The 12531-nt window shown below is 49.3% G+C and overlaps 2 protein-coding genes across 13 annotated transcripts in view; both read right to left on the bottom strand.

Moving 5' to 3' along the window:
* ARSG (arylsulfatase G) overlaps positions 1–2342 on the bottom strand; it is a 106315-nt gene extending 103973 nt beyond the window's left edge. For all 5 annotated transcript variants that reach the window (XM_045984988.1, XM_045984991.1, XM_045984987.1 and 2 more), the window contains exon 1: positions 438–2342. The gene's annotated coding sequence lies outside the window, so the exon portion shown is untranslated. The remainder of the gene's footprint in view (positions 1–437) is intronic.
* Positions 2343–2486: 144 nt separating this feature from the next.
* Positions 2487–12502, bottom strand: AMZ2 (archaelysin family metallopeptidase 2). 8 transcript variants are annotated; one of them, XM_045984998.1, is made up of 9 exons: positions 10973–11166; positions 10223–10316; positions 9808–9897; positions 8991–9273; positions 8495–8668; positions 8274–8402; positions 5099–5262; positions 3778–3954; positions 2487–2842 (listed from the first exon to the last, which is right to left on the bottom strand). In XM_045984998.1, exons 4-9 carry the CDS (start codon positions 9271–9273, stop codon positions 2687–2689), a joined length of 1083 nt encoding a protein of 360 aa, XP_045840954.1. In that variant the 5' UTR covers positions 9808–9897; positions 10223–10316; positions 10973–11166; the 3' UTR covers positions 2487–2686. The 8 variants fall into 8 exon arrangements, with proteins under 8 accessions (XP_045840954.1, XP_045840953.1, XP_045840956.1 ...); XM_045984997.1 differs by lacking the exon at positions 10973–11166 and adding an exon at positions 10769–10872; XM_045985000.1 differs by lacking the exon at positions 10973–11166 and adding an exon at positions 10721–10752.
* Positions 12503–12531: the final 29 nt, after the last annotated feature.

Raw genomic sequence — 12531 nt, 5'->3', positions numbered from 1 at the left:
TGCGCCCTCCCGCGTTTACTCCGAGTCGGTACTAAGGAGGAGTTTTGGTCCAGGACCGTCGCCGGAGCCGCGGAGCCCTCGCCTGCGGCCTTGGTCGCTGAGATGCGCTCTCAGGGTCAAGTGCACGCGCGAGTCCGAACACTCGGGACGAGAGGATCATGTAAACTCTCTCCGTTTCTATACCGACTCCAGGTTGAAATGACAGTATTTTGGATGTATTGGACTCAATAAAATGTGAGACTAAACCTGCTCTCCTGTGCCCTGGCCACACGAGCTCCTGTGGCCACCAGAAGCCATCTAGCTGCCACCTGCGGCCCGTGCTCTGTCCGTAGTGGACGGCGCCGCTCTAGCTTAGGGGCCCGGCCCGTGGAAGGGGCTCCACCGTGTCCCTGAAAGCCAGCGCCACGCACACACGCCCCAATCCCGCCCGCACTCACTGCTCCGCCGCCCGCCGCGCCGATCTGCCGGGCTCCCCGCGGCTCCTGCGCCCCCTCGCCGCGGAGGCTGCACTGTGGGCCGGGGGCGCGCGGGCACGGCCAGCGGCGCAGGCCGGGGACGCGCCACGCGCTCTCGCGGCGGGGCGGGGCACGGTGCAGCGCTGCGGGTGCACGGAGGACCGGAGGACCGAAGGACCGAGTCCCAGCCGTGGAGCGGGGGTGGAGGTGTGGACGGCGCCACCCGCCCGCAGCACCCCGACCCTCGGGTGCAGAACGCACACGCCCTCGAGCCGGGGGGCCTCGGGGCTGCAGGGTGCGCGAGCCGGGGAAGGCCATGTTCTTCAGTCCGGCGGTCGCCTTTACAGGGCTTTGCGGACTAAAATGTTGCCGCTTAATCCTTCTCCTGACCAAAGGGAGACGACGACTAATTCCGCCGGTGCCAACGTGAACACTTCCGATTCGCTTGTTTCTAGAACGGTGTGTACACCGTGGAAAACTACTAGTTCTCTTCCCTGTTTGTTCATTCAGCATTTGCAAAGCAAGCTCTGCGTGGATTTCCGTTTGTTACTGAGTGAAAATCATTTCTCAAAACAAGGTTCACCTATAGTGCATACAATGTAGTTGCAGTAAACAAATTGTATTTTTAAAATTTAACCCTAAGAAATTGTCCAAAAGTAAATACAAGGCAATATTATACAGTCGGTGACTGCTGAATAAAGGCCCATTACATTAAACTTAGCATCTGTCCGACTTTTAAGAGGACTCTTATGATTTGATCTTTAAATAGAAGACATTTTCCTGGTCTCTCTGTGCAGAGTTGTACAAACAGACTCTGTCTTGTCCAAACAACCGCACCCCCCAGTTTACACGCGCAGCAAATCTGAACATGTAGGTTTGTAACTCATGCTGACCTACAGGGCCAAACCTGTGCTTACCTTGTAGGAAAACAGAAGAAAACTGAACACGGGCAATAACAGTCCGAGGACATAAAACTTGTAACAGAATCCATAAAAGTCCATGCTCCCTTGGGTTCTCTTTTCATATTAGAACGACCAAGTGTTTGCCCTCCAATGAGTCTGAATGCAAATCCCCATTTTTTGTAAATGACCTTAAGAGGTTTCATCAAGGAAGAAGGTGAATGTCATAGGGGAAAGCATGGGTTCAGTTAGAATATGTGCTTTTGATCGCACTGCATGAATAAAGTTAACATGGAAAGAATCTAGGTTCCAAACTTCCAAAATTTAAAACTACCTCTAAGTTTTACCCTCCAGTGAAGATGGGAATGTAGAAAAGGCAATCTGCTCACCAGCATTCAAATGATCTGATCTAATGTCTAGACACGTGAGATACATTGCTCTCGTAAAGGCGATTCCTCAAGCCTGTGGTTTTCAACCTGTTCTCCCACAGTGGAAATCCAGCCCATGTTCACAGCCTGACAGGCCACCACGGGCATTCCTGCCACACCAACAGGACAACCCATCACACTCTCTGCCCTCCTCGAGCGAACACTGCACAGTGCAAAGTGAGAGCGATACTACTGTAGGAATAAACCTAACACCTGCTCGAAGCCTAGAGGAAAAGGGCAGTCACACCCACTCACAAACATAACGCCCATCGTAACAAATTATGAGCAAGACCCTTCACAAATACTATGTTTGTTGCACAAGTCCTGTTGGTTTCACTCGTAAATATGGTTGAGAGGAGGTCACATTTTATAAGCTGCCAAACCCCAAGTGAACTATCGCTTCTTTCAGGCTCAAGGGACAACCAGCGCATAAAGGGAGAGCAGGCAGACCCCTGAGAAGGAGGGTCCACAGACGAGGGAGGTAAGTGGAGAAGGTGACTTGCCTGGGTCTACAAGAGGCAGAGCACCCCTTCTAAGAAATGAATCAGAAATCAACCCCTGGAAATTACATTCCTTGGATATCCTTTCTTGGGACATATACAGTGATTTTTATATTTACTTACTTATCTGTTAGTCCTAGCTCCCTTGTGAGATATAAACGTATTTCAAGGATGGAAATGATGAGCTCACTACCACAACCAGGCTAAGATGGAAGAGGGAGGGTTTATAGTTGGCAGCATTCCAAGTTAAGCCTCATTTCAAAGTTCAGATGCTTTAAAGAAGGTTCCATTCTGTTACTTGACACAGGGCAAAATCAGTAAGCAGTTTGTTCTAAGGAAGTACGGCATCCAAGGGAAAGCATAATGCGCAAGTGTTTACGGGAATTACTTCTAGGTGAAGGTCCTTATTTTTGGACAACAGCAAGGCATCTTATTATCCACTCCTTCCATTCCTTAAAGGCTTCCACAGGTTTTGGTAAATTCACGATATCCTCCCGACTGTGCTCCCTGCTGACTCCAGGGCTGTCAGCGGACTCATCGTCAATCCACCTCACCAGCGCCTTGAGAAACAAAATCCAGATCCACACGTTCACAAATCAGGGCAAAATAGTTTGAGGCGGGAGAAACACACTGGCCTCTAAATCACATTATCTCAATCAGTGGCTCCTATTAGCCCGGTAAGATGTTCCGTCTGATAAAAACGTTTGTGAGTGTGGAACACACACCGGGTGAAGGAGCAGTTGCCAAAAATACACAAACTACGACTACAGATGGCAGTCAGAAGTGTGCACAGGAAAAAAGACAAAAGAGAAACACACATCCTCACAGGTTTTTCTGGATGGGAGGATTATGCTTTTCTCAAGGTGTCGAATGTTCCACAGGGCACGGGGCAAGTGCTTTCGAGCTGATGTGCAAGTGCTCCCCGTGTGAGTGTGCACAAAGGTATAGGCAGACACACGTACGTAAAGATCGCTGCGTGAGCAGTCATACCCACGAGGAGGTATGTGATGGGTACAGACGCATTTGTGGGTTCGCGTGGATGCACGGACATGTACACACATACCGAGATTACGTACTCTCCCTCTTCCTCCTTCAAGAAACTCATCCTTTCCTGTGCGTGAACAGCATACCCGTCTCATACGTGGGAAGATAAAGCATCTCCACACATACTTATGGTTTAAAAAAAAAGAACTCTGCCACGCACATCAGCATTCAGCCTGTTCTCCCAAGTCAAGTTCTCTGGCACTCAGCGAAGGGGACTAGATACCTCTCCCACGGTTTCTCACTGAGCCGCAAGAGCAAGGCGCTCAGAGGCAAGGCAGTTTTAAGAGGAGATTTCTTTGTGTGTTTTTCTTTTTTTTAAACCACAGCTTCCTGCTTATCTTTGCACTAATTTCCTCTGATAAATTATAGCTCCACAGAAGAGCCTAATAGAAAATGGCAGTTTGCTAGTTAGATAACCACTTCCCTCCTTCCTTTTCTTCCCCTCATTTACCTGGTATCTGTCTATGATGTTGAAGCCCACAGCACACTGCAGCTTGCGTAAACAGATGGGGCAAAGGTTGAGGGGGCGCCGGTCCGCTTCCTCCAAGTGGTTGGAGCCTTGCATGAGGCATGCAAGCCACTGGCAGTGTCGGAGTCCAAATATGTGTCCAATCTCATGGGTTAAAGTCTGCAAGACACGCAGAGCAAGGCCTGGTAGCCCACCGTCAGCACAGAGTTACACCTGCCTTCCTCCCCTTGCTTTTCAAAGAAGCGGATTTATAGGGATCAACTCCCTTACTGTCCTCACCAAAACTTCAATCGGCCCAAAGACTTAATCCTTCATTTCCCTAAGTGTCTTACCGCATTCCTCCCTACACTTCATTACTTCCCCCGGAGCAGGGTTTCTCAGCCTTGATACAGCTGATGTGTTGGGTGGGATCATTCTTTGCATAAGCGCAGTGGGGACGGGGTAAGGACGCAGCTGTCCCATGCATTATAGGATGCTTAGCTCCGCCCCCAGCCTCTACCCACTAGACACCAGTAACCCCCACTGTCCAACTGCAACAACCGGAAATGTCTCTAGACACCACCAGAAGTCCCCGGGTGGGAAAACTCACCCCTGGGTTACAGCCGCTGCGCTAGATCAGTGGGATGCTTGCTACCCAATCAGATTCTGGGACCCTGTCCCCACCGATGCTGAGTCAGCAGTTTAGGGAGGAAGGGCGCTCAATCTGCATGTCCGCTGGCACGCCAGGGGAAGCTGACAGGAGGCACACACTCTGAAAACACTAGAGCTCTCAGTGTCTAAGCACAACTTCCCAGCTGCAGGAAAAGCCCATGTTTCTGGCTACAGAGATGGCAGGGGAGGGAATCAGGAGGCGGGCTTTCCGAAGAGCAGGGCTTGGGTCAGGAGCTGTCTAACCGCCGGAGAAGGTAGCTTTGGGCCAAAAGGAAGCCGTTCTCACGATGCCTGAGAGCAGCGGCCTCCAAGAACAGCTTGACTTGGTGGCCACCACAGCCTCAAAGAGTCAGTTACCTTACTCATAGCAGAATTCCGCAATGAAACTAGCGGTGAGGATGTGCAGACAGCCAAGGCTGCGCGTCACTAACAGGACAAAAAGCCAGCAAGGATGCTGTAAATCTCAGTATTAAGGGATCCATTTTAATTCTGTTTTATTGATGACTTCAAACAATATCCACCAAAAGTATACAAATTGATACAAACTCATTTATAATTAGGACCTGAAGGACCGGTTCTACACAATTTAGACAATTAAGAGCTTTTTAAAAAATACTGTTGGATTTTTTTTTTTTTTTTTTAAATGACTCACCTTACAGGAACGAAGCAGCAAAATACTGGTCACTTCAGGGACATAATAGTTATCAAAAATGGAATAGTCACTTGAAGATACTCTCTGTAGCTTGTTCACTTTGCCTTCATAGTGTGAGCTATAAAAATCACTGCCGTACCTGGCAAAGCTGAATATCCCCACACCTAGAAGGACAAGCAACAACAGAATGGGAGTAAGATTCCTGGACGAAAAACCAACAAAGAGAGCCCATTTGGGCATCTAGTCCCTGGGTACGAGTCTGTGCTACTGCGTTTACAGTCTAATGTGCTTATAGTTTGCCAAGACAAAGGAGGACTTTTGCCCCAGATTTTCCCTACCTGGCTCTTCTGCTAGCCACACTGCCCTGCCCTGTAAGACTCAAATTCTTGAGAAGTGCAAAGTTCCAGAATTTTTCCCCCAGAAGATTAGTCTTTTTCTCAAGGAGTAGTCCAAGTCAAGGACTCCAAGAGGAGCAAGGAAAAACGGTGACACACACACCACGCAGCCATGACTTTACTCTTTAGGAACACAACAACCAGATCTCTAGGTCCTACGGGTCAGCAAGGGTTCCCGCACTGCCCCGAGGCGTGGAGACCATGTTGAAGACCATGCCCTCGCACCGAACCTCCTACCTCCCCCTTCTCACTCAGAGCGTGACTCTATGTGGCTACCGTCGGGTGACCAGAATAAACATTCTTGTAATGACTTCCTGTCACACTGAAGCTTCTGCGCACATCGAGAACAGGGTTTGCTGCACAACGCATTCTAAAGGGCATGGTTTTATAAGGTGACTTGTTTACGTTATCACTTTTATTTATGCCTCTTTCCGTTGTGATTTAAAATAAGTCATTTTTTTAAAAAAAGTAAGGCTTTTTTTGTTGTTGTTAAAGACATGAATTCATAGTAAGTTTGTCCAATCCAACTTGATCCAAAGAGAATGCTCCTCATCCCACCCTTCCAAGTGTCGCCTGATAATTTGATATTTAGAGGGAGAGAGAGAACATTCTGAAAGTTAAGGAAAACCCAAGTCTCCTCATGTCACAGCTGACCTCCTCTATCCTCTAGCCAACCAAGTGTGGGCATATTTCACTACACTACTTTTAGCAAGAACATTTTCTCCTTCTAATAAACCTATGGATGTAAGATTATTTTCTTTAGTAATTAAGTACTTCTCCATTTTAAAACTCCCATCTTTGTAAACTTGGAGTATAGTCAGTTATAGTAAGATGCTATCACACTGCCCAGCAGATCAGCGCTGCTAGCTTACACCTTCTCTCAGGCCATGCACTATATAACTTACTAAAAGGGGCAACTGGGTAGCTCAGTGGGTTAAGCCTCTGCCTTTAGCTCGGGTCATGATCTCAGGGTCCTGGGATAGAGCCCCTGCATCGGGCTCTCTGCTCAGTGGGGAGCCTGTTTCCTCCTCTCTCTCTGCCTACTTGTGATCTGTCAAATAAATAAATAAAATCTTTTAAAAAAAAGAAAGAAATAAACTTACTAAAACAGGAGGGGGGAACCTTAAAGTAGAAACATTTTAGGAGAATGTCTCCTGACCGCCTCAAACGCCTAAGATAAATTAGCTAGCAATGTCTAGGTAAATTTTTTTAACCTTTTTTTCTATGTTTCCATCACTGTCAGGTTAATTATAAAAGGGGAGGGAAAATTCAGCTCATAAAAGTTTATTTCTGATAGGGGTGCCTAGGTGGCTCAGTCGGTCAAGCATCTAAGCCCTGGGTTCAGGTCATCTAAGGGTCCTGGGATGGAGCCCCAGACTCCCCAGCCCCCATGTGGAGCTCCCTGCTGAGTGGGAAGTCTGTGTCTCTCTCTCTCCCTCTACCCCCAGCTTGTGTTCTTCCTAATAAAAAAATCTTCTTTTAAAAAAAAAAGTTTATTTCTGATAGAAAGATAGCTCTAAAAAATCAGAAAGACAGCAGTGGCCAGAGTCTCCAAGAGGGGGTTGGAGACACTCTAGGAATGTAAATGGAGAAGTCACCAATGAAGGAGCAGGGGGAAGAAGAGACACTGCGGTGCCCTGGGCTCCCACTTCTAATGAATGTGTCAGAAAGGGAGATGCCGAATAGAAAAAAAAAAACACTTGTTAAGGAAAGGGCTCCCCCCAACAAGCCCTAAGGCTGATATGACACCTGAACAGTCTAACTGGTACTCTGAAAGCACAGTCCTGGGTACCTACTCCCAGCCCCCAGAGCGCTAATGGACCACCACTCCCCTCAGTGCACTGGACTCCCCTTCAAACCTGTCAGATCCTAGCGGACAAGGGTACAGAAAGTACAGCACAAACGGACGGGTGGAGAGAAGGCAAAAAGAAAAAAATATAATAAGGCAAAAATGGGATTTACTTCCAGATCCTTTTCTACCCTCAGTATTACAGGGCAGAATTCCCAGTGAGTCAAGTTTACTGTATCTCAAATCGAAAACTGAAGTTGACTTTACAGAAGTAAGATAATGTCATGAGCCACAAAATAAGAAAGTTGCACACTTATCAATCAGCCTGTGGTCACTCTAGCTATGCAAGAGATCTACAAAAAGAACTGGAAAACAGCAGGATTTTCACTTATGTTAATGATAGTACAAACATCCTTAACATGTTTGATTCACCTCGTTCCTGAGTTACTGACATTTACCATCTGTTGTGTGGAATGTCTATATGGATGCTAGGCATACAAATACACTTTTTATGTATCAGCACAGGTAAACTATCTCAAAAAGACTCTCTAAAATAGGTATCATTGGGATGCCTGGGTGGCTCAGTCAGTTAAGCCGCTGCCTTTGGCTCAGGTCATGATCCCAGGGTCCTGGGATTGAGTCCCACATCAGGCTCGTTGCTTGGCGGGGAGCCTGCTTCTCTCTCTGCCTCTGCCTGCCACTCTGCCTGCTTGTGCACTCTCTCTCTCTGACAAATAAATAAATAAAATCTTTAAAAAAATAAAAAATAAAATAGGTATCATTGGCCTCAGGATCATGTAGGTAGTGCATGGCTCATCGATCATCAGAATCCAACCACAGCATACTACTTCCTGAGCGTAGCATCATATACCAGAAATAACATGGTCCGAAGTACTAAAACGATAATTGGTTGGACTTTCTTCCCTTTATCAACAGGTTCATATACTCTCAAGGTGAAGAAACTTCTACCAACAATGTCAAAAAGGAATACCATCTGTCAAAGAAGCCTGTCCAAAGACAAAATTCCAGGAGTCTCGTGGGTAAAGATCAACCATTGTTATTCCCACAATACAGAAGGCATCTCTAGGTTTCTTCTTTTTTAAGAACTTCAGGATGTGCCCTATTTGAAAAAAAGAAAAGTCCATGTGAGATAGATAGATAGATAGATAGCCATACTTTCCTCAATTCAAATTGTAAAGTTGTTTAATTCACCTGCATGAATTTGTAGGTTTTGTGTGTTATCATTGACTCTAAAGGAACATCTTGTTACGGAGACAGGAACTGGTTCTAGGAGCTTTACTGTCAAGCCATAGAAAAATGCTTCACAGTATCCCTTGAGCCACTTAATATATTCTTCACTGATAATTCTGGTGTTTCCCAGAGACCCTAGAAGACAGAAAAAATGCAAGACAGACTTTAGGATGATTAAACATTCAGTCTCTCAGTCTATAATTAGAAATTTGAAGTTAGAAAGCAAACTAACTCTAGATTTTCAATAAACCTTTATCACTCGTTGATGTGAACACAAATTACAAAGAAACAAAATCTCCCTTTTTAAGGTGATTTGGGTACAAAAGTTCCACCACTGTAATGAATGTCAAAAAATGATCATAAAACTGCCCACTTGAATGAGCTCAGCAGCCCAGGCTATCCCTGGCAACAGGCCCATTGCAAACCAACCCGAATCCAGCACGCATACAATGTATACCAATGCACTGTATATAAATACTGCGATTCTCTGGAGACGGTGCCTTTCTAGAAGGATCACTGAAAAACTCTTCGAAGTCTTGGGGAGCCTCAGGATGGGAGATGATCCAGTCTGATTCTGAATGCAAGGTAATGGGTCCAAAGAGATCATTGTCTGGCTTGAAGGCTTTGTTCAGCAGACGCCGTTCGCCAGCATCTAACTTCTCATACTGTGACACGAGCGTCGGGTTCTTTGAGATGAGAGCTGTTTTCAGAGTCTGTTCAGAGTGCTGTACTGTCTGCATCTACCAAGAAAACACAAGCAATCAAATAGACAATGCATATCCACTCCGGTGACTTGAATCTGCCTATCCTCCACGTACATCTCTCATTTCTGCCTTTTTTTTTTTTTTTTTTTTTTACTATTATTCACACCAAACAACCGGTTTTCTTCCCCATTTCCAATCCATTTCTTGGGGAGGGTAGCTGAAAAGGTGAAAAGAAAAATCACGAAGTTCATTCCTCCTTCTCTTACGGAACCTGCTCCCGTTACAAAAACCATTAAGAGAATGAAGAGGATGACCTGATTTCCTATTTCCTTCTGTCCCTGGGGTAACAATATTATGAATTGACTCATTAAGGCCGCATGAAAAATACTCATCTTTTCCAAGGTGACTCAAAGATGTTCCAAACCACACAAAAAGAGAACTGATGTAAGTCCTGCCATTTCTGTAATTTAACTGCAGGATGGTAATAGACCTCGGCCACTGAAGTTTATTGCCTCAAAGTCATGTCACCCTGGGGAGGACATCAGGTGACTAACCAAAAGCCAGACTCACAATGTCAGGTTTCTTCCATTCACATCGTGTTCCTCTGTAGGGTTGGCCTCCTTCCTTCTGAATGCGTCAAACAGCTGTTCCACCACGAGGCTTTTTGAGTTCGAAAAGGGAAAAAAAAAAAATTGTGGACTTCATCTCTGGAATCTATCATATTTCCTAATTCTCTGGATTTTTTTTTCCAGTTTAAGATTGCCAATTGATGGGAAAACTGAAGCTAATGTAATCTCTTCGTTCTGGTTGAACATCAGAATCCTGGGGTTCCAGAGGCAGGGCGAAATTCCCAAACCGAGGTCACTACTGTCAGAGCTCAGATACGTGCATAAAATCGTTCTCACGGCTCCCCAACCGGGCTGACCGTTCACTTCTCCTACAGGACAAAATAGCAACCAAATGTGCCCTCCTGCAGGCCACCTACCTTTAAGGAGGTAGGCTCCCATCGAAGATTTTGCCCTACAAGGACGGGCATGCCTAGGCCTGGTCGGGGAAGTGCTGTGCGGGGTGCCTTCGCCCTAATATTACAAAAGCAGCGTGAAAGGTTGGCCACCCTGGGTGGAACCGCGGGAGGCAGGAGAGGATCGCTTATGTGGGCTGGAGGCCTGCAGTGCTAAAACCAGCACATCCTGGGCAAACCTCGACAAGTTGGCCGCCCCCGCTGGTTGCTATAGCAACCCGCACCTTGGCCTGGGGCCCGTGCAACCGCGACCCGGTCCCTGGTTGGGGTGGAGTGGGGATCCCCCGGGGAGTCTCGCTTCGTCTTTCCGCCCGGAGGAAGCCTCCTCAAAGGGCCTTGCTCCCCGGAGACGCCCCCGTCCCCCTCTGTCCTCCCCCGCTTCCGCCGCGGCGGCCCCGCCCAAATCCTCATCCCTCCGCACCGACCGCGACGGTCCCCATCCTCCACAACCAAGCCCCCAACCCGGGAGGCCACGGCCCGGATCTGACGGCTCCACAACACTGCCCTCACCCCGCCGACACTGGACACCACCTGCCTCCTACGGCTGCCCTGCGCGCCCGCACGTCGCGCCCTGCGCCACACCGCGCGCCCTGCCCCCGCCCCGCGCCGGCGCAACGCCACGCTTCGTCGTTCCGTCGCGCCCCGCCCCGCCCCTTCGCGCGAGCCACGCCCCTTCGCGCGAGCCACGCCCCCGCGTCGCGAGCCAAGCCCCACCGTGCGCAGCTCTACGGCAGGCTCGGGTCCCGAAAGGTGGAGCCGCCGTCGGGGTCCTGATCTCCGTGAGCGGGGAGCGAGGCGTCGAAGTCAGTCCCCACGGTGCCCTTCCGCCCCCCGCGCCGCGCCGGCCTCGCGGGTTGGCCTGTTTTGCGAAGGTGCGCGGGGGGCCGCGGGTTTGAGGAGCGCCCTCGACGTGACTCATGTCACCAGGCGGCTCCAAAATAAGTCAGCCGCGGCCGCAGCCTGACGTACGGCCCGGGCGCGCGCCCCGGTGCCGTCACCGCTCGGACTTTCCCTTCCCCGGCGGCGGCGCCTGCAGCGGCCTGCAGCGGCCGCGACCGCGAAGCGCAGGTGGAGCGCGCGGAGGCGGGCGGCGTGGAGGCAGGGGCCCAGCCTGGAGACGCCCGCGGGGTTTCTCTGCACCGGGGGGCGCGCCCCTCTGCCTCCCTGGTGCTGAGAAGCCGAAATGCGTGTGCGGGAGCGGAGGAGAGACGTAGGACAGGCGCGGGCGGGCGTTAGATTGGACTAGCTGTGTGGCCTTGGCTAGGCCGGTTACCCTCTCTGGGCCTCTCGGTTCTCCCGTGGAAGGTGAGAGGAGCCAGCTGTGACCCCTGAGCACTGGGAAGTTGTATCTGAAAGCAGAGGACACCCCCCATCCCCCCACACCCCCCAGCCACGGCTCTACATCCCGGTGCCCAGCAGACGTTAGGGCGTAGTAGTGGGCCAGGCTGGGTCAGGCCACCTCGTACTGCCAAGAACAGATCCCGACCTGATCGCCATCCCCTCTCCCTGCAGGGCGTGGGCCTCCAGAAGCCCGCCATACAAGCCCACCCACCCCTCATGCCCTCTTTTCTTCCCAGCACAGGTCATTCTTGCCCCATGCTCTCCAGACTCCGTTGGACTCTGCAGCTTCCTACAAAAGAACCCCCCCAAAACCCGAGTCCAGCGTAAGCCTGTTCCTTCCCACCTCCCCCTTTCCCCAAAAGTTCTCTTCCCAAGACCTCACCTTAAGGGACACTCAACTTCCCTGAACCTCACTTCTTCCCTCCCAACGGTCACTCAAAAATACTCCCGAGCCCCAGTTTTCATTTCCAAGCCGTTGTCCTACTATGACCAAGCAGCCTCTATGCTTTTGAAGCTCAGGCCATTTTACCATTCTCTGATTTTCTTCACCCTAGTGGTCCTTCTCACTCCCCAGGAAGGACAGACAACGTGTTTTCTTGACTTCAGCCCCGTCTGATGGTTACCTTCTCCCCCCTCAACCCCATGTTATCTCTCCTTAGAGGACTGTAACATAATAAATGTTTCGTCTTTTCAAATGGTGATCACCTCAGTCTCTAGTTTGTTTACTCCCCGTGGATCTTGAGATGTCCAAAGTCATTCTTTGACCACAGTGCCCGTTTCCACCCTTACCTGAACCCAGTCTTAAGTGAAATGCATCCATATCATGCCTGGTCCCCAAATTTAAACCGAGAACATCAATGCATCAGCCTTGCTGTGTCTGAGATGCTTCTTCGCTTTCTGGGACGTTGTGTCTTTTGACTGAATGCCTGTCT

This window comes from Meles meles, chromosome 18 (assembly GCF_922984935.1).
Source record: "Meles meles chromosome 18, mMelMel3.1 paternal haplotype, whole genome shotgun sequence".
NCBI lineage: Eukaryota > Metazoa > Chordata > Mammalia > Carnivora > Mustelidae > Meles > Meles meles.
Note: the sequence above shows the minus strand (reverse complement) of the source record. Positions and strands in the feature narration are given on the sequence as shown.